Source organism: Bos javanicus, chromosome 28 (assembly GCF_032452875.1).
Source record: "Bos javanicus breed banteng chromosome 28, ARS-OSU_banteng_1.0, whole genome shotgun sequence".
Lineage (NCBI taxonomy): Eukaryota > Metazoa > Chordata > Mammalia > Artiodactyla > Bovidae > Bos > Bos javanicus.
In genome coordinates, this window is record NC_083895.1 from 17161901 (window position 1) to 17187850 (window position 25950).

General features: G+C 39.9%; 1 protein-coding gene and 1 long non-coding RNA gene across 9 annotated transcripts in view; one reads left to right on the plus strand and one right to left on the minus strand.

Annotated features, from left to right (window-relative positions):
• Window positions 1-25950, plus strand: part of LOC133240372 (uncharacterized) — a 111694-nt gene that overhangs the window by 71648 nt on the left and 14096 nt on the right. The window lies entirely within an intron of this gene.
• Window positions 416-25950, minus strand: part of ANK3 (ankyrin 3) — a 749200-nt gene continuing 723665 nt past the window's right edge. For 5 of the 8 annotated variants that reach the window (XM_061405045.1, XM_061405049.1, XM_061405048.1 and 2 more), the window contains 2 exons: window positions 19910-19997; window positions 416-1847 (listed from right to left, as the gene is read on the minus strand). In XM_061405045.1, the coding sequence (XP_061261029.1) occupies window positions 19932-19997 (66 nt within the window). In that variant the 3' untranslated portion in view covers window positions 416-1847; window positions 19910-19931. Of the gene's footprint in view, window positions 1848-19909; window positions 19998-21398; window positions 21459-21580; window positions 21665-25950 lie in introns of all 8 variants that reach the window. The other 3 variants (XM_061405044.1, XM_061405047.1, XM_061405051.1) reach the window with 1 other exon arrangement.

Consider the following 25950-nt stretch of genomic DNA (forward strand, 5'->3'; position numbering starts at 1 on the left):
TTGGGTGAAATCGCCCAGCTTACAAGTACTGACAGTGGATGTCAACTTTAAAACAATTGCTTTACGGGCTACAAGCCTATGGTGTAGGGATGGTTCCTGGAGGTGCTCTTTTACAACTTCTGGACCTGTCAGCTGTTAACAGCTGTTAATTCTCCGCATTTCGGGGGCAGCTCAAACCAGATGTGGGCAAAGATTGCTTGTCAGGCGTCTAATTTTTGGCTTCTCCGTGAAATGCACAGAACTTGTGTTAAGTTGGGAGTTGGCAGGACACGACTGAACCCTGGGGACTGTCTCTTCAGTGATCAGAGCCAGAAGCACAAGGGAAGCTGGTGAAGAGGACAACTGTGGCCGCGTGACAAGGAGTTAAGGTAGTTTACCTTTTGTCAGAGAACACAAGGACACTTTAGAGCACAGATAGGTGAAGAGTTTAACACAATTTATTTTTGCTTTAAATAATCGACTAGGTCATCCAGTGTATGGTTTTTCATACATATGTCATTAGAGCTATGTGTCAATGAATGCTGATTTTATATGAATATAATCAACAAATTAAAGGATTTCACCAAAACCCAAATAAAAATGCCCTTTAAAACACAGCAGCCTTATTAACCTAGTATGACATGGCGAGAATGGTTACAAGTGATTGGCTTACTGAAAGGTGTCTACATCTTATAGCCAGTACACGAAACAGGAGTAATTTTACAGCGTGCTGCCATTCTACTAGCTAAGAATTCTGTTCAGTCCATTTAAAACACCCCTGACGGGGGCCTCTTTTGAGCACCATCCACCTCTAAAGCGGCAAGCATTACCCTTTTAAGCACTAAGAGCACCCCCCTCCCCCTAAAGCAACTACTGTATAGGTTTGTTTTTTTTTTTCATTTTTAGATCATTTCATTGAAAAATTGGCAAGAGCAACAAATATTAGATGAAGGGCTTTGTGTTTACAGATAAAATCTTCTGTGTTGCAGTATACTGTAGTGTTTGCAAAATTGGAAAAGATTTAATCAAAATAAGGTGATACACATGCATCAAAATATTAGTATTCTGAAGAAAAATTTTTTTTCACAGAACTACAGAATTCCTCATTTGGGGAATTATTTAAATTTGCAGCAGATTTTAAAGATTTGTTGTTTTTTTTTTTAAATCAAGCTAGCAGTTTTGCATATACAAACATTATAATTGCTAATGTACAAGAATCAGTGAAGATCCCCCCACCCATTAACCCTCCTCCCTCTTCTAGGGTGAAGTCACTTGAGACCCCTATTATGTTAAATGCATTTGCAATATTCTGTTTGTGTTCTAAGAGGCAGTGCCTTATCAACATTTATTCTATTTTTCTGTTAGAATTTATACAGTGTTATTATTTACAGCAAAACTATAGATGTTTTAAAAAAGAAACAAATAGTGTTTATACCCTGACAGTTTGGGTCCAAGAAAAATAAGGCGAGCTGTTGTGGATTCAGTAATTTTAGTGTTTCTCCGTGATTTGATCGTTCCATCTCCTTCTCCTTCTGTCCCTTCTGGCGGCAGAAATTTCTTCCTTTTATAAATGACACCAAATTACTTGAGATAAACTGTTAACAGCATGGCTTCTTGTATATACACTGCATTGCTAATTGCATACGTGCCAATCCTGGGAATGAAAGTGAATTTCCATGCTCTGTAAATTGGCTCATGCTAAATTAAAATGTGGGTGGTTTTTTTTCCTTTTTCTTTTTGCGTTAAAAAAAAAAATCATGCCATTAATGTGTGGAAGCGGCAAACACATACAGCCTTCTCTGTAAATTTTTACTTCCTGCTGACAACTTCCATGAATTTCTCAATACTGGCAGTAAAAACACATGATCCTGTGGAAAGAGAAACAATAGGTGTTGAGTTTAGCTTTCTTTCCCTTGCTACCCAGCCCCCCTTTTTAAAGAAGTTGCTGAAGTCTCCCTTGCCATTCAACAGAAAAGCATCAGAGAATGGGGGCCCTCGACTTCCTAATGGAGTGGTTTAACATGCTTTTGACTGAGGTGATTTGCTAGATGTGTCAGAGGACAAAGCCCTGAGGTGTGCTGGAAAGCTTTTAGAAGGCAGTGACCTTCTCTGGGTGACCCTGGACCCTCCACAGAACATTACTTTCTGTATTAGGGGTTTCGGGGGTTGAGTTAGAAAGACCCTCTTCTGGTTCTGTCTCTGTTGCTCAGATCACTCATCAGGTACTGGGGAAAGCCATTTGCAGACCTCTGGACCTTGGTCTTATCTGTGAAATACAGAGGCTGAGAGTAGTGCTCTGAGATTTCCACCAAAATGTATGGGGTTTTTAAGGGCACACAGGACCAGGGATACAGTCAGGATGGAGGTCCTGAATCATGCCTGTTTGTTTTATGCTAAGTCTCTTCTCCAACAAAATGCTACCTTTCATAAAGGGAGAACAGTCTCATTACTTTGGTTACTATGAAATTGCTTTTCCATATGCAAATTCAAATTCATGACTATTTTATGCCATTGCAAAGAATATATTTTTTTTCTCCTGCCTCACATCAGTCATTATAGGATAGATTAATTTTACTTGAGATTTTTTATGGAGGCTCCACTGAGAACATCTTGTCCTATCTGATTATACCTGCATCAATGTTTTATAACCAGTCTTAATACATCAAAATAAATTAACCTCCTTTGCCAGAGGTGTTCATACTCCTATGCAGAATTGTTCTTGGTAGGAACGCCTCCTCCACAACACAAAATTCAGTGTGAGAAGGTGACACTGAGTGCCTGCCTGAGAACAAGACATAGCCCCTAGAGAAAAGGCGAGTCAGGCAAGGCGAATTTTGGGAACAACCCTATTCGTTCACATGCCACAGATGATTTCTGCTGGTTCAGGAGAACCTTTAGAATTCTGCTTCTGTTGGTGTTTAAGATTGCTCTCAGTGACCCTGAGGTTGTTTACGTACCCCAGACAAGTCTCTTTGCCTTTAGATGGAATATCCTGGGGTTCTGCAAACATCTTAGTGCAGTACTTCCTCTGTCTGCCCCACTATGGTTCTGCCTTCCTTTTTTGTATTAAAAACCTACTGACCTCCCTGCCCCAGGTCACTAATGCTTGGAGCCAAGAACATCAAAGTGTCAGTTCCTTCTGGGGTGATTTGAACACCTGCCCCACACCCATGACTCTGCAGTAGTTCCAGAGAAGGAAAGTGAGTCATCTGAGCAGGCCGTGTCCCAGAGAGCGTGCACATTAGAGTAAGAAGATCAGGATTTTCTCACCTCTGCTTTTACTGTCTATTCCTAATCTTGCAGGCACCAGGCTTCTTAGATGGCTCTATGATAATGCTACTCCAGTGATCTCACTTCGTTTTCTTAGGGAAACCTCTCAGCAATTTTCTTCTAATTGAACACTGCCCCCCTCAACTTTTTACAGCTTAACTGATACAGAATTTATATACCATATAATTTATCTATTGTAAATATAGGTTAATAATAAATGTATATAGCTATGTGATCATCACTACAACCCAGTTCAGCTCTGTTTGGCCTCATCTTCCAAAAGCCAATCCAGCTTCCCACTTAATCTTGCAGTAAGAAGCAAGGTCTTTCTCTTATCACCTCAATGCAAGCAAACATTATCTTGCTAGAAATAGTGGATATGTTTCTATAATTAAAAAAAATCTATTATACCTATTTATATCCAGGTATAATGTGAATGATTGTTTAAAAAGTAGAGTGTTACTTCCCCTTTTATAGCTATCTTGTTCTTGGTCACACAGTCAGGGTATATAGGCCCCAACCACATGGGGTGTAAGAATGTTATTCATTGGGCAAAAGCGTACGCCAAGGACACTGTTACACAAAAAGCATAAGCATCTTGGCAGAGTGGCTCTGGGTTCTTACACAATAGTGACAGTCTGTATAAACTGTGATGAGATCGCCATCTGATGGAAAGGCGCAAGAGCAGGCTTGCACCTTTGTCAAGATGACATTTCGGAAAGAGAATTTGAGTCATCTTCTGTGTCTGGGTTTAAATAATGGACCTGAGTTTGAGGCATTTGCATTTAGAAATCTGTCTTTGGGTTTTCATGCTTTTCAAACCCCAATGTAGTGGAAAACAACTCAGAAAACCAATCGTTGTATTTAGTTATTTCAGTATACATTTGTTAAGAAATTTAAAATGTCAAAAAAGAACTATTCATTGGATTTTCAAGGCAGTTTATATTTCACAGATGAATGTTGTACTTTCTTCATCACATTTTCAAGTCAGGAATATATATGTAGGTTAAAATCAACCTTTCCTTTATAGATTCATGTAATAGTGGTACTTAACCCCTAGTGCCTAGCTAAAAACAAACTAAAAGCACATAGCACACACACACAACCCTTACACCTTTGGTTAAAACCAACTTTCCTTTTATAGGTTCATGTAATAGTGGTACTTAACCACTGCTGCTGCTAAGTCGCTTCAGCCATGTCCGACTCTGTGCGACCCCATAGATGGCAGCCCACCAGGCTCCTCTGTCCCTGGGATTCTCCAGGCAAGAACACTGGAGTGGGTTGCCATTTCCTTCTCCAGTGCATGAAAGTGAAAAGGGAAAGTGAAGTCGCTCAGTCGTGTCCGACTCTTAGTGACCCCATGGAGTGCAGCTTACCAGGGCTACTACTACTACTAAGTCACTTCAGTCGTGTTCGACTCTGTGTGACCCCATAGACGGTAGCCCACCAGGCTCCCCCGTCCCTGGGATTCTCCAGGCAAGAGCACTGGAGTGGGTTGCCATCTAGTGCCTAGCTAAAAACAAACTAAAAGCACATCACACACACATAACCCTTACACCTTTGGTTAAAACCAACTTTTCCTTTATAGGTTCATGTAATAGTGGTACTTAACCACTAGTGCCTAGCTAAAAACAAACTAACAGCAACATCACACATCCACACACACACACACCCCCACGCCCCTTACAAATTGAGCTCTCTGCAGAGTGGTACTTAACCGCTAGTACCTAACTAAAAACAAACTAACAGCAACATCACACACACACCCACACACACACCCACCCACCCCCTTACACCTTTAGCTCTCTGCAGTTCAGCCCAATAAATCTTTTCATGCTTACTGCCCGTACTCTCCACTGAAAATCACTGTTTAACAATCTCCACTGGTTCTCAAACTTGGATACACATTAGAGTTATCTGGGGAGATTTAAAAAAAATCCCAGTATCCAGGCCATATCCCATATCAGCTGGGTGGCGCACAGCATAAAAACTTTAAAAAAAAAACAAACAACCTGTAGATGATTCCAGTGTTCCACCCAGATTAAGAGCCAGTAATATGTTCTGAAGCAGTGCTTCCCACAACTTAAACTGCATATCTATCACCCAGGGATCTTCTAAAGTGGATTCTGATCAGGTAGGTCAGGGTGAGCCAGGAGTTTCTGCATTTCTAATAAGACTCCTGGATGATGCTGATACTGCTGGTCCACAGATCACACTTGGAAGATCTAGAGAATCTAGACTACATGCCAGTCATCATCCCAGTTGGTTTCCAATTTCCTTTTCTTTGCTAATGATTTTGTATCCACCTATAATCCCCTGCTGCCATCTTCGTTTATCTCTAACTCCTCTTTACCCTCTAAGTGTGTTTCAAATGCCATCTTCTTGAACCTCTGGGCTATCTTCTCCCTAGTGAGACCCACCTTTGCAGGCTAACTCTGATTCATTTAAAGACTGAGCTCTGTTACGCCTTAAAGAAAGCCTTTTCTGATATGCCTTCCCTATAGCTCACTGATAACAGAGAATTTGTTGTTCTAGTTCTTCTCTTCCTAACCCACTTCTCTCTTCCATTCCCTTCTCTTTTTCTCTCTTGTTAAGGAAGTCATGAGGCTAAGAACATTTTTTCCTAAGTGTTAATTCTAATTACTTTATGTAATGCTAATTGTGTAATTTAAAAATAATTCCCAGTTTATGTAGATTTGTTCTTCAACTAATACCAATAAGTGAGACTTAATTTTTGTTTGTTCTCTTCTAGTGACTTCTGATTAAAAAATATCTGAGGTAACAAGGCCAGTTTTAAAAAAAGAAATTATTGGGAAAGTATTGATGTACATGTTGGCAGTGGAAGAAAAATACAGTGCTCGTTTTATAGTTAACTTAGTAGGGCAACTAACTAAATATTGTCGTCATTATTAAATGTTTATGATGTGCCAGGCACTGCTCTAAGGGGGATTAGCTTGTTTAATCCTAATAACCATGAGGTACTATTTCTTCCATTTTACAAATAAGGAAGCAGAGCCACAGGGCTATTATACTGGCAGTGCATTTAGTGTGTGGGAGAGCCAGAACTGGAAGTCAAGCTACCTGGCTATTGAGCCCTGCTTTTAGACAATTAGGGATTTTTTTTTAAAGGGTAAGAAAGATGAAAAGAAATGCTACATAAAAGCATTATCTACTCCAGATGAATTCTGGAAAATATTCTGGAGGATAGAGTCCTGAATTTGGGGTGAAACAATTCAAAGCAGAGTTCTGATTTCCTGGAAGCAGAATCAGGAAGCCGGAGTTAAAATCCGTTTCTGTCATTAACTACAACCTCATCGATTCTGCTGTCTGTATTAAAGAGGAATGAGAATACCTATTCTACTGGTTTCCCAGGGATACCATGAAAAACAAGTGATACAAAATAACAAAGTGTTCTGAAGTACAAACCAATGTGACACAGGGAGGATTTGAGTGATGCTGCTGTTCTGACCTCTCCCACTGCTGTATTCTAGCACAGCTGGCTGCCGCTGCTCAGCCCACTGGCCTCCTAAACCCAGGATCTTCCAGGTGCTGTTCTTGGCTCTCTTCTCACCTCTTTTCTTTTTTAAAAATTTACGTCATTTTTAAAGAATTGAAGTATAGTTGATTTACAGTGTTGTGTTAGTTTCAAGTGTAGAGCAAAGTGTTTAATATATATATGTATATATATACACAAACACACACATACCTATATATATGTATACACACACACACAGGTTGTTGTTGTTGTTTAGTTGCTCAGTTGTGTCCAAATCTTTGTGACTCCATGGACTGCAGCACTCCAGGCTTCCCTGCCCTTCACTGTCTTCCAGAGTTTGCTCAGACTCAAGTCAGTTGAGTCGATGATGCCATCCAACCAACTCATCCTCTGTTGCTACCTTCTCCTCCTGCCCTCAATCTTTCCCAGCATCAGGGTCTTTTCCAACGAATCAGTTCCTTGCGTCAAGTGGCCAAAATATTGGGGCTTCAGCATCAGTGCTTCCAATGAATATTCAGAACTGATTTCCTTTAGGATTGACTGGTTGGATCTCCTTGCAGTCCAAGGGACTGTCAAGAGTCTTCTCCAGCACCACAGTTCAAAAGCATTGATCTTCAGAACTCAGCCTGTTTTATGGACCAATTCTCACATCTGTACATGACTACTGGAAAAACCATAGCTTTGACTATCTGGACCTTTGTTATCAAAGTGATGTCTCTGCTTTTAAATACGCTATCTAGATTGGTCATTGCTTTTCTTCCAAGGAGCAAGTGTCTTTTAATTTCATGGTTACAATCATTGTCTGCAATTATTTTTGAGCCTAAGAAAATAAAGTCTGTCACTGTTTCCATTGTTTCCCCATCTATTTGCCATGAAGTGATGGGACTGAATGCTGTGATCTTAGTTTTCTGAATGTTGACTTTTGAGCCAACTTTTTCACTCTCCACTTTCACTTTCATCAAGAGGCTCTTTAGTTCTTCACTTTCTGCCATAAGGGTGGTGTCATCTGCATATCTGAGGTTATTGATATTTCTTCCAACAGTCTTGATTCCAGCTTGTGCTTCATCCAGCCTGGCACTTTGCATGATGTGCTCTGCATATAAGTTAAATAAGCAGGGTGACAATATACAGCCTTGACGTATGCCTTTCCTCATCTGGAACCGGTCTGTTGTGCCATGTAATATTCTGTTGCCTCTTGACTTGCATACAGGTTTCTTAGGAGGCAGCTAAGGTGGTCTTGCATGCCCATCTCTTTAAGAATTTTCCACAGTTTGTTGTGATTCACACAGGCAAAGACTTTCACATAGTCAATAAAGAAGAAGTAGATGTTTTTGTGGAACTCTCTTGCTTTCTCTATGACCCAGTGAATGTTGGCAATTTAATCTTTGGTTCCTCTGCCCATTTTAAATCCAGCTTGTACATCTGGAAGTTCTTGGTTCACATACTGTTATAGCCTAGCTTGTAGGATCTTGAGCATTACCTTGCTAGCATGTGAAATGAGTGCCATCTTATGGTAGTTTGAACATTCTTTGGCATTGCCCTTCCTTGAGATTGGAATGAAAACTGACCTTTTCCAGTCCTGTGGCCACCCACTACTGAGTTTTCCAAATTTGTTGACATATTGAGTGCAGCACTTTCACAGCATCAACCTTTAGGATTTGAAATAACTCAGCTGGAATTCCATCAACTCCATTAGCTTTTGTTCATAGTAATGCTTCCTAAGGCTCACTTGACTTCACACTCCAGGATATTTGGCTCTAAGTGAGTGAGCACACTATTGTGGTTATCTGGGTCATTAAAACCTTTTTTGTACAGTTCTTCTGTGCATTCTTGCCACCTCTTCTTAATATCTTCTGCTTATTTTAGGTCCATACTATCTCTGTCCTTTATTGTGCCCATCTTTGCATGAAATGTTTCCTTGATATCTCTAATTTTCTTGAAGAGATCTCTAGTCTTTTCCATTATATTGTTTTCCTCTATTTCTTTGCACTATTCACTGAAGAAGGCTTTCGTATCTCTCCTTGCAATTTGGAACTCTGCATTCAGATGGGTATATCTTTCCTTTTTGCCTTTGCCTTTTGTTTCTCTTCTTTTCTTGGCTATTTGTAAGGCCTCCTCAGACAACCGTTTTTCCTTGTTGCATTTCTTATTCTTAGGGATGGTTTTGGTCACCACTTCCTGCACAATATTATAAACCTCATCGTACTACAGGTTCTCTATTGGATCCAATCTCTTGAATCTATTTGTCACTTCCACTGTATAATCCTAAGGGATTTGATTTAGGTCATACCAGAATGGCCTGGTGGTTTTCCCTACTTTCTTCAATTTAAATCTGAATTTTGCAATAAGGAGTTGGTGATCTGAGCCTCAGTCAACTCCCAGTCTTGTTTTTGCTGACTGTATAGAACTTCTCCATCTTTGACTGCAAAGAACATAATCAGCCTGATTTTGGTACTGACCACCTGGTGATGTCCATGTGTAAAGTCGTTTCTTGTGTTGTTGCAAGAGGGTGTTTGTTATGACCAGTGTGTTCTCTTGGCAAAACTCTGTTAGCCATTGCCCTGCTTCATTTTATACTCCAAATTTGCCTGTTACTCCAGGTATCTCTTGACTTCCTACTTCTGCATTCCACTCCTCTATGATGAAAAGGCCATCTTTTTTGTTTTGGTGTTAGTTATAGAAGATCTTGTAGGTCTTCATAGAACCATTCAACTTCATCTTCTTCAGTATTAGTGATTGGAGCATAGATTGAGATTACTGTAATACTGAATGGTTTCCTTGGAAACGAATCAAGATCGTTCTGTTGTTTTTGAGACTGCACCCGGGTAGTGTATTTTGGACTCTATTGTTACTGTGAGGGCTACTCCATTTCTTCTAAGGGATTCTTGCCCACAGTAGTAGATATAATGGTCATCTGAATTAAATTCACCCATTTCCATCCATTTCATTTCACTGATTCCTAAAATGTTGATGTTCACTCTTGCCATCTCCTGTCTGACCACTTCCAGTTAACCTTGATTCATGGATCTAACATTCCAGGTGCCTATGCAATGTTGTTCTTTACAGCATCAGAGTCTATTTTCACCACCAGACACATCCACAACTGGGCGTTGTTTCTGCTTTGGCCCAGCCTCTTCATTCTTTCTGGAGCTATTTCTCTGCTCTTCTCCAGTAGCATATTGGACACCTACTGACCTGGGGTGTTCATCTTTCAGTGTCATATCTTTTTGCCTTTTCATACATGTCCACGGGCTTCTCAAGGCAAGACTGCTGAAGTGGTTTGCCATTCCCTTCTCCAGTATAGTCATGACAAGATACTGAGTATAGTTCCCTGTGCTACAGAGTAGGCCCTTGTTGTTTACCTGTTTAATATATATTGTTACTGTTGCTCAGTTGCTCAGTCGTGTCCAGCTCTTTATGACCACATGAACTGTAGCCCACCACATTCCTCCGTCCATGGGGATTTTCAGGCAAGACACTGGAGTGGGTGGCCAGCATTTTATATATAGTAGTGTATGTGTTAATCCCAAACTCCTAATTTATATCCCTGACCCCACTTCTCTTAACCCTACTATTAATAATAATAGCTGAGTGCTTACTATGGGCTTGCCAGTCACTATTTTAAGTGATTTACATTTGATATGTTACTCTTATCCTAATAGAGGCCAAGAAATTAAGGCAGAGAAGTTAAATAGGTTAGTCAGGCTTACACAGCTAGTGAGCCTGTGGTTTATCTTCACTCAGGCCACTTCTATACCACATTAAGCTCATTAGCCTCCATTTCTCTTCCTCATTACTGACAAACTCTGAAGCACTACAGATTGGCCTATTTCAATCTCGAATTTTATTTTTCTCCTCTTAGGGTCTATATTTTTGTTAGTGATTACACACAAGTTCACAATCTCACTCCCTCTATAGAGTTAATCTGGTTGTTAGGCTTCTAATATGTTCCTCACATCTGCCCTCAACTTTCTGTTCTCTCTGCCCAGGTTCAGGCCCTCATTGTGTCTCGTAACTGGGTTCCTCGTGTTGGAACTCTCCTCCCACTAACTCCCTTTCCTACCACTAGGGTTATCTAACTCCCATCTGACTGTATTATTCTCCTACCACAACACTTCCAGTGGTACCCTATGGTCTCTAGGATAAAGGCCACAGTCGAGAGATTAGCACGTATCATCACACTGCCCAGTCTTAAATCCTAATCTGTCTTCAGAAGCCACTTTAAATATGCACTTCCGAGAAGCTTTGCAAGCTCTCCTCCATTGGAGTTTATTACATCTTCCAGTGAATTCTCCTAGCAATTTGTTTATATCTTTTACTATAGCTCTGTGTTTTGACTTGTGTTGTTTACAGTCATGTTTGCCTCTTGGTCTAGACTGTAGTTATATGTCCTCAAGTAAGTAGCAATGCTTGGGATAATGTCTTTTTTCAATTTATATATATGAAGGAAAGTTGATTTACAAAGTTGTGTTAATTTCAGGTATACATCAAAGTGATTTTATATATATATATGTGTACACATACACATACATATCTATTCTTCAGATTCTTGTATATGTTATTACAAAATATTGAGTATAGTTCCCTGTGTTATACAGTAGGCCCTGGTTGATTATTTTATATATAGTAGTGTATCAATGGAGAAGGCAATGGCACCCCACTCCAGTACTCTTGCCTGGAAAATCCCATGGATGGAGGAGCCTGGTGGGCTGCCGTCTATGGGGTCGCACAGAGTCGGACACGACTGAGCGACTTCACTTTCACTTTTCACTTTCATGCATTGGAGAAGGAAATGGCAACCCACTCCAGTGTTCTTGCCTGGAGAATCCCAGGTTCGGGGGAGCCTGGTGGGCTGCTATCTATGGGGTCGCACAGAGTCGGACATGACTGAAGCGACTTAGCAGCAGCAGCAGCAGCAGCAGTGTATCAATTCCAATCTCCTAATTTCTCCTTCCCTCAGCCCTGTTTTCCCTTTTATAACCATATGCATGTTTTCCACGTCTGTGAGTCTCTTTCTGTCCTGGAAATAAGTTCATTGTATTTCCTTTTTAAGATGTCACATATAGGTGATGCGTCTTCCCTGTTCACCTTAGTGTGATGATCTCCAGATCCATCCATGTTGCAGCAAATGACATTATTCCACTCTTTGTTATGGCTGAGTTGTATTAGGATAACGTCTTAAACGTGGGACTCTCGATCACAAACACAGTGAGTGCCACATGCTAAGAGTAAAGGGGCTCTAAGTGTGTGTGATCACTTATTTATAAAAGCTTATCAGCCAAGCTGCATTACAGGAAAGTTTCTTTTATCCACTGATATTAAACTGCAAGGATTAAAATATTTAATGGTAAAACCAAACAAATATGCTGGAGGGCCAAGGCTGACTATGTAGGCAGTTTTAGATCAGAACAGATAGAACAGCTTGGAGATCTCTAGGAAGGAAGAGGTCAGAGGCAACCTTCTAAAGCTCTGTTCTCTTCAAAATGTTCTTTGCGGTTCAATCCTGAGCCCCTTCTTTGCTCACGTTCACTTTCTCCCTAGGTAATCACATCTATTCTCTGGTGTTCCCTTTCTCTGATATTCAGGACTCACCTCTTGAGTGATAACACTCATTTTTATATGTCAAGTCACAATCTTTCCTCAGAGCTCCAGACTTACGGACTGACAAATGGCCTGAGTTCTTGATAGTTTCAAAACCCATCCTGTTCCTTTTTCCACCACCCACTTGCTTATACTTGGAACCTGGTGTCATTCTTGATTCAACTCTTCTCCATCCTACCTCCAAGCCATCAGATACTGTCGACTTTCCTAAAACTACAGCCCAGGTCCTAGCCCTGTCATCGTGTGGCTTAGCTGGACGATAGCAATGACGTCCTAGCTCATCCCCTTCAGTTTATTCTTGTTTTCCCTCCAATCCTTCTCTACATAGCTGATGTGTTTAAAAAAAAAAAAAAAAAGGTCAGGGTCTTGCTTAAAATCTTTCAAAGGCTTCAATGTCTTTTTTTTTTTTTTTTAATGAAATCCAAATCCTATAGTCTGGCCTATGAGGAAGCACTTCTCATTTCATCATGGGCCTGCCTGAGTCACCACCAGCTCACCAGGCTCTGGGGCACTGATCTTTCATGTCCTGAAATGTGTTAGGCCTTTTCCTACCTCAGGGCCCTTGCAGATGTTGTACCCTTTGCTTGGAGTCCTCTTTTCCTTCCCGTTTTCATTGCTGGTGGTACCTATGAGGCCTTAGCATAAATGGCATGACTTTCCCCAGCCCCCAAGTCTAAATATGTTCCTGTGTCATTCTTCCTTGGATCTTGGACTTCATACTTTTAGCCCTTAGACAACATGTGTCCCATCTCTTTCCCCTTTGCAGGCTGAGAGATGTAAAAGGGCAGAGGCCATGGAGGTTTTATTCACCTCTGTGTATCTAGGTTTTTCACTCTAAGCCAGGTAGAAGGTCAAATACTTTTTGAAGACATGAATGAAATGAGTCAACGTTTTGACCTCGGGTAATAAAGTATTTCCCCAGCAGGCCTGGGTGCTGTTGCTGCTCCTGGCTTCCACGTGGCTGTGCGATCTTGAGCATTTCCCTGAAAGAGGTTTAAAATGCAGCTGTTCCACAGTCTTTTATGACATATATCTGGGGGCCTTCTCATGCCACAGCCTCACTAATCAGTTCTCTAATGGCATTTTTAAAGTAAACATTTGGAGATTATGGTAGGAAGGTTTGTTTTATTTTAAAAACCAAAACCAAAACACTGAGTATTTTCACTGTGTACTGTATGAAGAAATTTACTGCAGGTTGCCTTTACATATGTCTCTGATTCAAAATGCTTTTAGGTTTCTGATAATAATCAAATATTGTTTAACTATTAGTATGAGTAACAGTTAAGAGCTAGGCTCTGGATAAGTTCAAGTTTTATTCTTTTGCTCATTAGCTACAGACCTTGGGTAAGTCATTTAATTCTTCCAAACTTCAGTTTCCTCCTTTATTAAAAAAGGGATAATAGTATTTACCTTATAGCATTGTTTTGGGGACTACATGAGGTAATGTATGTAATGATCTTACCTGGCATATAGTAATCTCTGATGGGATATGGCTATTATTATTCATAAGTAATTTTAGAAAGACAGCCTAGTGGCATTGGACACTAAGTGAAGTATCAATCTTGAGTTAAGTTCTAGTTCTTCCAATCACAGCTGTGTAACAGAAGAAAGGTCATATGACCTCTCTGAGCCTTAGCATCCTCATCTGTAAAAGGTAGCAATCAAAATCAGTCTGACCTTCCTGGAAGCTTATTTGACAAGTAAGACAAAAATGTAAAACCATTTTATAAGGTATAAATCATTATATATTATGTATACATCTTTATATTTATGTTCAGCCATCAGCTTTTCCCTTACATTAAAAATAGGATGGCTGTGACTCAGTATTAAAGAAAGGCAGGTGTAGGGTTCAGATAGTTCAAAATTCAACTGATTATAAAACCAGAATAAAAATTTTAATGTTACCATCTGATATTCAGTGAAATTTGGCCACATTCCATGTGCTTATTAGTTGTTCTACTGTTAAAAAAATAAAAAGACAGCCAGCAGGGTCATAAAAACCCTCAATATATTTGCAAATTGATTTTTCCAGAGCACACATTCAGTGTCCTGGAATTATAGGCAATATTCTTGGACTCATTTCCTAAGTTCACTTATGAAAGGTAAATACCCTGGAGAGTAAAATGAGGCTTGCAGTCAAATCACTGTTCTTTCCATCTGACACATTTAGTTTGCTTTACGTTGAAGCTATTTTCACATTCATATGAATGCTCCTATTGAGTTTCTCTTTCCTTTGAGTGGTGTAGCAAACAAGCCAAAGCCAAGCCCACTGTTTTACAGAGTGGATTATTTATCATTCTGATGTCTCTCGTATAGTTTTGACAAGTCATTTCTGTATTAATTTGTTCTAAATGACCCTGGAAGCTTAACATTTTCACTTTTTTTTTTGGTGTTATTTATTCATAGGTATTAGGTATATGTTACTCTAGAAAAATGGCTTCACTGGTGTAGATAACCTTTTTGGTTCTTTCCTACTCAGAGTCTGACTCTATGATTGAACAAGTTACTAAACTTTTAGGGGCATACTAGAGCTGACAGCTAAACTGAACTCTCTTCTAGTTTTATTTATCACTTAGAATTGCTTAAACAGAGTAATTTAAATGGCAAATTCATGCTTAGTGTTTTATTAATCTGCCATATAGCCAAAGCAGTCTTTTTTTTAACTGATTAACAAAGTTGTGATAGTTTCAGGTGGACAGCAAAGGGACTCAACCATACATATACATGTATCCATTCTCCCCCAAACTCCCCTCCTATCCAGGCTGTACATAACATTGAGCAGAGTTCCCTTGTTGGCTATGCATTTTAAATATAGCAGTGTGTACACGTCCATCCCAAACGCCCTAACTCTATCTCCCCCACAAATCCTTCCCTCTGGCAACCTTTAGTTATTTCTCTAAGTCTGTGAGTCTGTTTTGTAAGTAAGTTCGTTTGTGTAATTTCTTTATAGATTTCACATGTCATACAATATTAGTCCTCTGATTTGCTTCACTTGGTATAACAATATATAAGGAAAACTCAACAGTGGCCACAGGACTGGAAAAGGTCAGTTTTCATTCCAATCCCAAAGAAAGGCAAAGCCAAAGAATGCTCAAACTACTGCACAATTGCCTCATCTCACAGGCTAGTAAAGTAATGCTCAAAATTCTCCAAGCCAGGCTTCAGCAATATGTGAACCATGAACTTCCAGATGTTCAAGCTGGTTTTAGAAAAGGCAGAGGAACCAGAGATCAAATTGGCAACATCTGCTGGATCATGGAAAAAGCAAGAGAGTTCCAGAAAACATCTATTTCTGCTTCACTGACTATGCCAAAGCCTTTGACTATATGGATCACAATAAACTTTGGAAAATTCTTCAAGAGATGGGAATACCAGGCCACTTGACCTGCCTCTTGAGAAACCTATATGCAGGTCAGGAAGCAACAGTTAGAACTGGACACGGAACCACAGACTGGTTCCAAGTAGGAAAAGGAGTACGTCAAGGCTGCATATTGTCACCCTGCTTATTTAATTTCTATGTAGGGTACATCATGAGAAATGCTGGGCTGGAAGAAGCACAAGCTGGAATCAAGATTGCCAGGAGAAATATCAATAACCTCAGATATACAGATGATACCACCCTTATGGCAGAAAGTGAGGAAGAACTAAAGAGCCTCTTGATGACAGTGAAAGAGGAGAGTGAAAAAGTTGGCTTAAAGCTCAACATTCAGAAAACAAAGATCATGGCATCTGGTCCCATCACTTCATGGGAAATAGATGGGGAAACAGTGGAAACAGTGTCAGACTTTATTTTTATGGGCTCCAAAATCACTGCAGATGGTGACTGCAGCCATGAAATTAAAAGACGCTTACTCCTTGGAAGGAAAGTTATGACCAACCTAGATAGCATATTCAAAAGCAGAGATATTACTTTGCCAACAAAGGTTCATCTAGTCAAGGCTATGGTTTTTCCAGTGGTCATGTATGGATGTGAGAGTTGGACTGTGAAGAAAGCTGAGTGCCAAAGAATTGATGCTTTTGAACTGTGGTGTTGGAGAAGACTCTTGAGAGTCCCTTGGACTGCAAGGAGATCCAACCAGTCCATCCTAAAGGAGATCGGTCCTGGGTGTTTATTGGAAGGACTGATGGTGAGGCTGAAACTCCAATACTTTGGCCACCTCATGTGAAGAGTTGACTCATTGGCAAAGACCCTGATTCTGGGAGGGATTGGGGACAGGAGGAGAAGGGGATGACAGAGGATGAGATGGTTAGATGGCATCACCAACTCGATGGACATGAGTTTAGGTAAACTCCGGGAGTTGGTGATGGATAGGGAGGCCTGGCGTGCTGCGATTCATGGGGTCGCAAAGAGCTGGACATGACTGAGCAAGTGAACTGAACTGATGTTGCTACAGATGGCATTACTGCATTCTTTTTAATTAGCCAAAGAAATCTTGAGAAAGAAGAACAGAGCTAGAGGTACGATGCTCCTTGACTTCAGACTATATTACAAAGCTATAGTAATTAAAACAGTATGCTACTGGCACAAAAACACACACACAGATCAATGGAACAGACTAGAGAGCCCAAAAATAAACCCACACATTTATGGTCAATTAATCTATGGTAAAACAGGCAAAAATATGCAATGGAGAAAAACATCCATAAGTGATGCTGGGAAAATTGGACACCCACATGTCAAAGAATAAGAATAGAACATTTGTCACAACATATAAAAAGAAAACTAAAACACTAAGAATAGATTAAGGACCTAAAAGTAATACTGGGAACCATAGAAGTCATGGAAGAAAACACAGAATACTTTTTGACATAAACTGTAGCAATATCTTTTTTGGATATGTCTCCTAAGGCAACGGAAACAATAGCAAAAATAAGTGGGTCAAATAGTGGATAAGGAAGATGTGTATATATATATATACAGAACGGAATATTTAAAAAGTGAAATTTTGCCATTTACAACAGCATAGATGGACCTGGAGAATATTATGGTTTGTGAATAAGTCAGAGAAAGACAAATACATATTTATTTTTTAGTCCACATATAAGTAATAACAGAATATAGCAAAATATAGACTCACAGATATAGAGAACAAACCATTAGTGACCAGTGGGGAGAGGGAAGGCAGAAGGGACGAGACAAGGGTAGGAGATTAAAAGGTACAGACTAAGGTGTGTACAGTAAATTAGCTACAAAGACATATTGTACAGCCCAGTGAAATATAGCCAGTATTTTACAAAAACTTTAAATGGAGTATAATCTATAAAAATTTTGAATGGAGTACAATCTATAAAACTTTTGGATCACTGTGTTATGCATCTGAAACTAATATTGTAAATCAGCTACACCTCAATTAAAAAAAAATATATATATATATGTCTTTTACTAGGTTCAGCAGTAAGACATGAATAATGGGTGGGTTCATTCTAGATATTGCCTCACTGATGTCATCCTTAATTTTCTCATCTCTCACCCTTATCATCTGACAAAAAGCAATTCATGTCACTATCTCTTGATTCAGCCTTACTGTCACTACCTCTTATAATCCTTACTGCCCAAGCCAGCATCTTCAGTAGTTTAACAGGTTATCTGCTCATCTATTATGGTCACCTCCCTTCATTCTGTGTCTTGCAGCTAGAGTAAGTGATGCAAAACCTAAACTTTTAGTGGAAAGAGGCTTATGAGACCGGAATCTTTCTTACCTCTCCAGACACAAGGCCAAAACTTTCTACCAGCTGCACTGACCTATTCTCCCTTCTTGTTTCTTTCTCCTTCTGGCCTTTGCAAAATGCTGTAGCCTATGCCTGGAAGGTTACCCCAAACACCATCCAGTGTCTTCCTCTTTACCCAACTGAGTCCTATTCACCCTTTAAAACAGCTCAAGCATCATTTTCTCAAAGAAAACCTTCCCTGTCACCTCAGACAAGGTCAGATATCCAGTTACCAGGGTTAAGAGTGTGGGCTCCGGAGCTGCCCGTTAGGGTTTGCATCCTATTTCTGCCGCTTTTTACTTAGGTGACCTTGGGCAATTCTGAGCCTGTTAAATGGGGATGATAAAGGTGCCAGTCCAAGAGGACTGACTGTGAGAATCAAGTGAAGGGTACGCCTGCAGCACTGGGCGAGGGTGTAGAGCAAACGTTGTTATTTCCAGAGCTCTCTGCAGTTCCCAGGAGTTTCCTCAAAGCCTGAAATACTGAAACGACTGCCTACCATGAACTCTCCAAACACAAGGTCAGTGAGGGCCAGGACCGCCCTAGTGTTGTTGACTAGTGATTCCCCAGCGCCTTAGGCAGAAAGCCTCATGGAGAGAAAGTGAAATCAATCCTTAAGTGAATAAGCAGGCAAATAATAAGAGTTTTTTTGGCGGTGGAGGGACTAAGAATTTCTTTGGGTCTTAGTTACAGTCACCTCACATACAAAATTTGGGGCAACGAGACTCTGATTTCTCAGTTCCTTATGGCAACACTCCAAATACCAGGATTCTGGTAACTGGGGAACAGCAGATGAATGGAAGTGGAAACTGGGATCTCTTTGCTCTTTGTTTCTGGGGGCTACGAAAACTCTTGGTGAACAGCCCTAAGAACTCATCCAGCTTTGTCTCACAGACTTACAAAGAGCTTTTCAAAGCTCTATCTGCTTTTTCACCCCATAGGGGCTTTCTAATTGTGGTTCTGTAGGAAGAACTAGCACAAAGTAAAGTTCAGAAAACAATATTAAAGGAAAACACCCTTCTTTCTGAAGAAAAATTCAGACAACTTTAAACAAAGCTCACTAAACATTTTAACTTAGAAAACACAGTAGTCCCATTAGCCTCCTATTTAATTTGCTTTGTTTATACAAAATATATTAAGTAGTACACAGAGATTTTGGTCACTTCATTTAAACTTGGCAACCAATATATTCCAACCAAAATTATAGTCTCAGATGCTGTTCTGCAAAAATGGTGGGAAACTGAATCAATACAACTTTCCAAGTACATTTATATGAACTATTTGTTGCCAAATAACCTTCCTGTTAGAATGAATAATGCTACTGCATCTTAAACACTGAGCCTTCACTCTTTGAGGAGACTCAATGATCAATATTTACACTTGCTTCTGAAAACATCATTTACATTTAAATTCCTGACTAAATTGTGAAGAGAAAGTCTATGGACTGTGAGCTGGAGGCCATAGTTTTAGTGTGTGTGTGTATGGGCTCCCCTGGTGGCTCAGTGGTAAAGAATCTGCCTGCCAATGCAGGAGACAGTGCCTGGGTTCGATCCCTGGGTCAGGAAGATCCCTGGGAGAAGGAAACGGCAACCCACTCCAGTATTCTTGCCTGGGGAAATCCCATGAACAGAGGAGCCTGGCAGGCTAGTTCATGGGGTCACAAGAGTCAGACACAGCTTAGCAACTAAACAACAACAACATTTGTATACACAAACATAAAAATGACTCCAACTGCATACTGGATATTCAAAGCTGTAATTCTGTGAAAAAGAGAGGAAGGGTGCAGGAGGCATGGATCACTTATTTGGTGAAATTAGATGTGCTAGTGTTGTTGATTTGAGCACACTTACTTACCACCTTGGTTGACCGTTTACTGTTATGAATGGCTCTTCTTTTCCACTTGACGGATTTCTTTCTTCGTCTTCATCTTATAAGCTTCTCCCTGTTTTGAAAGGAATGTACACATTAAGATTCGTGGTGAAAGAGTTTTCAATAAAAAGCAGGTTCCGTTCTGGTTCCTTGAGGCTAGATTAGGGTAAGTGAGACACAGTTTAAAGCACTTTGTCACTTCATGTCCAAAAATACCATCTATTTACCTTAACCACACAGCTCAGCAGCATCAAGGCAAGCTGGAGAGCACCATCAGAATGAATACCATGTTACTATACTTCACAATCATTCATTCTATTAGTGATCATTCAAACAGCCTGTCCATTTCCTGTGAAGCTAGAAGAAATCACTAAAGCTTTCAAGGCACTAATATTAGTAAGTTATAATTTATGCCTTTTAAAGTCAGCAGAATGTTAAGCAATCTGTTGTAATGAGACGGAAATTTCTCAGTAAAGCACTAATCATGAACTAAACACCATGGAAGTGCTGTCGGGCTGAGAGACCTTTTCTAATTCGTGAAATTACCACGCCCTTCCTCTTACTCCTGACAAAGTAGGCATCCTTTTTCCATAAAACAAGACCTCTCTTCACTGAGCATCAAGGACACACTTCTCTGTGAGCAAAGTGGTTTGCACAAATGCTCAGCTTTTAACCTACTTAAAACAGAAAACACAGTAGTCCTTCCAATTTTCTGAATTACTCCTCAGAAATTTTCAGTTTAGTTTTTTCTTATGTAAACACAGGTATTGAAGTTTCTTTCTTTCTTTTTTTTTTTTTTTTTATGAAAAGGGTAAGGTCTGAGAAAGGAAAGAAATGAAAAATAACCAGAGATGTTTTCTCTGGGAGTTAGAGATTCATTTGCTGAGTTACGCTGCTTGGTGATGACTTTGGTTCTTTAACTGGTACACGGGAGATGGGCTGTTGTTAACCCAGAGAGGAAAATCCTCTTCAGGCTAAGATGGGGGAGAGGGGGATTTGTATTCCCCTGTAGAATATACTGGAAAGAGATTCAGTGTAAGGATCTTATGACAAGCTTTTATCATTCTGACTTTTAATTAAACCTTGTGCATCTGCTGGAAACAAGTACTCTCTCTCCAGGTCCTTGGCTGCTGGTAAAGTGCTGGGCCGGGAGGGCTAGGGTCGGGGATGGCCGAGGGATTTGGTTGTGGTGGAGGGTTTTTAAATTTTCTCTCCCATGCTTGAACTGGCACATTCCATCCTCCATAAATGAAATGATCTCTGTGAAAACTCTAAAGATAGTAAAAGTATATGGTGTTAAAGAATGTTAGGAAGGAAAGTCTTTTTCTTTGACCCTGATCAAATACACAAGATGTCAAAAGCAGCAAATGCTTCAAGCTGCCACACTGCAGATGCCAGGCTGTTAGGAGCATGTTCTAAAGCGTTCACAAAGCCTTTATCCTCTGCTTTCTTTCTGACAGTTCCTCTCCATTACCACGTCATCATGTTTTCTCTCTTGTGGGATAACAATTCGTCTTAGTACTTTCCGAGTGATCTGTATAGGAAGCAATAGTGAAAAGGAGAGCTTTTTCTCTCTTCTGTTTCAAGAGCTGACACTATAGCAAACAAATAGAAAATCTAAACCCAAGAGAAGCATGAAATCCCGTTGGTGATTACTTTTCTGGTGATGAGGTTGCCTTCTTCATCAGTAAACTGTTCTTCTGTGACAGATTCACCAGGAATGGTTTTTGCTTCCTCTCCCTAAAGGATGTGGCATAAAGATTAGCAATAAACTAGATGCATAGATCTCCACACCACTCCATACACCACACACATGCTCTGTGGAATTTTAGAAAAAGAAGGTATAAAACTCTACTTGCTATTCGAGGGCAAGGGGAGAAGACTGACTCCATGGAATTATTTAGCAGTCAACAACATTCAAAGCATTAAACCTCAAATACATATAAGAATGATGGTTAGCAACAAACTCCAAGAAGGAAGAATTTGAAAATATGTAATCATACAATGCAGTTATACATCGATAGACAGACAAAAAGGTTTTATTTGTTGAAAAAAGATTTAGCTAATGATTAGAGCTCTAATTAGATTATTTCACTTTGAATAAATGTTTCTTCACTAGTTCTACCAAATCTCTCATTTTGGTGGATTGCCTTGTATCTAATTTGAATCTTAGTTGGGGTATTATATTAATCACTCTTTGCTTAATTTAAAAATTCCTTTACTGAGGGTAATATGTATATTTTTTTCTAGTACTGTGAGAAAAGTTGAGAGTACAGAGAAAACCTTATTTTTTTCTACACTTAGCCTTTCATAAGTTGTATATGTTAATAACCATGTCTGATGAAGTACATAGTTTCAGAATATCATCTTTAAGTGAAGGAACCCTCTGTGATGACTGATTAATTACTTAAGGAATGTTATGATGGCATCTTTCAGGTAGTGACTGCTATCTGATTTAGAAGAGGAAATTGTCAAGGTTCTTCCTCTGGTGAGTTAAAAAAAGGGAATCAATTCTTAACTTGCCAAGGTGGCCTCATATTTTCCTGCTAATAGCTCAGTAGATTTAGATGGTTCCTTAATACCTATTAGCTTTATGATTATATGATAAGAAAAACCACTCAGAGAGCAAAAATAGGACTGTATTTATAACACATTACCTTCTTCACTGGTGTCAACATTAGGTCAGTCTCACTTAAGAGTTTTGGGGAACAAGAACAAACACCTTAAGTGCAGACCTACTTTAGAGACCTGCTGACCTGTAGTAAAACTTCTTGTTGAAGAGGTGACCTGGACAATGCAATAGTACTATGTACTATAGTTACTGTACCCTGTACTTTTTTTTCTTTTCTTTTTTTTTAAGGAAAAATGGCAAATCTTGATTAAGACAGCTGAGTTTCTCAGAGAGTCAGGATTATAGCTCTTTTAATGTTACTGTCATGGGAAAGGTGGTAGTTCTGAGAATTTTGCCAGTGTCTGCCGATGGTGAGAAATTCTATGATTGTTTTTATTACAGCCCGTAGAAAGGAAGTTCTGGTTTTAAATAACAAAGACTAACTGAAATCTACCTTATTTTGCTAACAAAATTGTTTTCTTTTTTTTTTTTTTTTACGAAGTGACTTTGTTTTCTTATAGATTATGGGCTCATAGGTCATGCATGGGATATTTGACTCTTTTTACCTCACTGGAGTACAGAGATGGGATGAAAATAAAACAAGATGTTTCTTGTTGTTCATGCTTGTTTAGTTCATCTTGAACCTTGTTTATGACTAATTTCATTTAGCACAGTTAAGAGAGGGAAGGAAATAGAAAAATGTGTAGAGGTGTCCTGCCTGAATGCACTAAAATCTGTAACAAGTTCTTAAGGAGTATTATTTATGTTTTGCACCATTGGTCAAGAGATACTTGGAATAACAGGCATGTCTGGCCTTGGGGTACAAAATGAAGCAGGGCAAAGGCCAGAACACACTGGTCAAAGCAAATATCCTTTTCCAATGACCCAAGAGATGAGTCTACGTATGAATATTACCAGATGGTCAACACCATTATCAGATTAATTAGATTCTTCGTAGCCAAAGACAGAGAAGCACTATACAGTCAGTAAAAACAAGACCTGGAGCTGACTATAGCTCAGATCATGAGCTACTTATTGCAAAATTCAGGCTTAATTTGAAGAAAGTAGGGAAACCACTAGGCCATTCAGGTAAGACCTAAATCTAATCCCTTATGATTATAAAGTAGCGGTGACAAGTAGATTCAAGAGATTAGATCTGGTAGAGTGTCTGAAGAACTATGGACAGAGGTTCGTAATGTTATATAGGAGGCAGTGACCAAAACCATCCCAAAGAAAAAGAAATGCAAGAAAGCAAAGTGGTTGTCTGAGGAAACTTTACAAAATAGTTGAGGAAAGAAGAAAAGCAAAAGGCAAGGGAGAAAAGGAAAGATATACACAACTGAATGCAGAGTTCCTGAGAATAGGAAGGAGAGATAAGAAAGAGTTCTTAAATAAACAATGCAAGAAATAGAGACAAACAATAGGATGGGGAAGACTAGAAATCTCTTACAGAAAATTGGAGAGATCAAGGGGACATTTTATGCAAAGATGGGCATGATAAAGGACAGAAATGGCAAGGACCTAACAGGAGCAGAAGAGATTAAGAGGTGGCAAGAATACACAGAAGAACTGTACATAAAAAAGTCTTAATGACCTGGATAACCATGATGCTGTGGTCACTCACCTAGAGCCAGATATCCTGGAGTGTGAAGTCAAGTGGGCCTTAGGAAGCATTACTACGAACAAAGCTAGTGGAGGTGATGGAATTCCAACTGAGCTATTTCAAATCCTAAAAGATGATGCTATTAAAATGCTGCACTCAATATATCACAAATTTGAAACCTCAGCAGTGGCCACAGGACTGGAAAAGGTCAGTTTTCATTCCAATTCCAAAGAAGGGCAATGCCAAAGCATGTTCAAATGACTGTACAATTGAGCTCATTTCACATGCTAGCGAGGTTATGCTCAAAATCCTTCAGCGGTATATGAACTGAGAACTTCCAGCTGTCCAAGCTGGGTTTCAAAGAGGCAGGGAAACCAGAGATCAAATTGTCAACATTCATTGGATCATGGAGAAAGCAAGGGAGTTCCAGAAAAACATCAACTTCTGCTTCACTGGCTACACAACAGCCTTTGACTGTGTGGATCACAACAAACTGTGGAAAATTCTTAAGAGATGGGAATACCACACCACCTTACCTGTCTCCTGAGAAACCTGTATGCAGGTCAAGAAGCAACAGTTAGAACCAGACATGGAACAATGGACTGGTTCAAAATTTGGAAAGGAATATGACAAGGCTGCGGAGAAGGCAATGGCACCCCACTCCAGTACTCTTGCCTAGAAAATCCCATGGACAGAGGAGCCTGGTAGGCTGCAGTCCATGGGGTCGCTAAGAGTCGGATACGACTGAGCAACTTCACTTTCACTTTTCACTTTCATGTATTGGAGAAGGAAATGGCAACCCACTCCAGTGTCCTTGCCTGGAGAATCCCAGGGACAGGGGAGCCTGGTGGGCTGCCATCTGTGGGGTCGCACAGAGTCGGACACTACTGAAGTGACTTAGCAAAGCATGACAAGGCTGCATACTGTCACCCTGCTTATTAAACTTTTATGCAAAGTACATCATGTGAAATGCTGGGCTGAATGAAGCACAGGCTGGCTGTTTTCTCCCGGAATCAACATTGCCAGGAGAAATATCAACCTCAGGTATGTAGATGATACCACTCTAATGGCAGAAAATGAAGAGAAACTGAAGAGACTCTTGATGAGGGTGAAAGAGGAGAGTGAAAAAGCTGGCTTTAAACTCAATATTGAAAAAACTAAGATCATGGCATCTGATCGTATCATTACTTCATGTCAAATATAAGCGGGAAAAGTGGAAGCAGTGACAGATTTTACTTTCTTGGGCTCCCAAATCACTGCAGATGGTGACTTCGGTCATGAAATTAAAAGACACTTGCTCCTCGCAAGGAAATCTATGACAAATCTAGTGTTAGCTGCTCAGTTGTGTCTGACTTTTGTGACCCCATGGACTGTAGCCTGCCACGCTCTTCTGTCCATGAAATTCTCCAGGCAAGAAAACTGGAATGGTTAGGTATTCCCTTTTCTAGGGTATCTTCCCAACCCAGAGATCAAACCCATAAAACTACACTGCATATTAAAAAGCCCAGACAATCACTTTGCTGACAGAGGTCAAAGCTACATTTTTCCAGTAGTCATGTAGGGATGTGATTGCGAGAAAGACTCTTGAGAGTCCCTTGGACTGCAAGGAGATCAAACCAGTCAATCCTAAAGGAAATCAGACCTGAATATTCACTGGAAGGACTGATGCTGAAGCTGAAGCTTCAATACTTTGGCCAGCTGATGTGAAGAGCCAACTCCCTGGCAAAGACTGATGCTGGGAAAGACTGAAGGCAAAAGAAGGGAGCGGCAGAGATGGTTGGATAGCATCATTGACTCGACGGACATGAATTT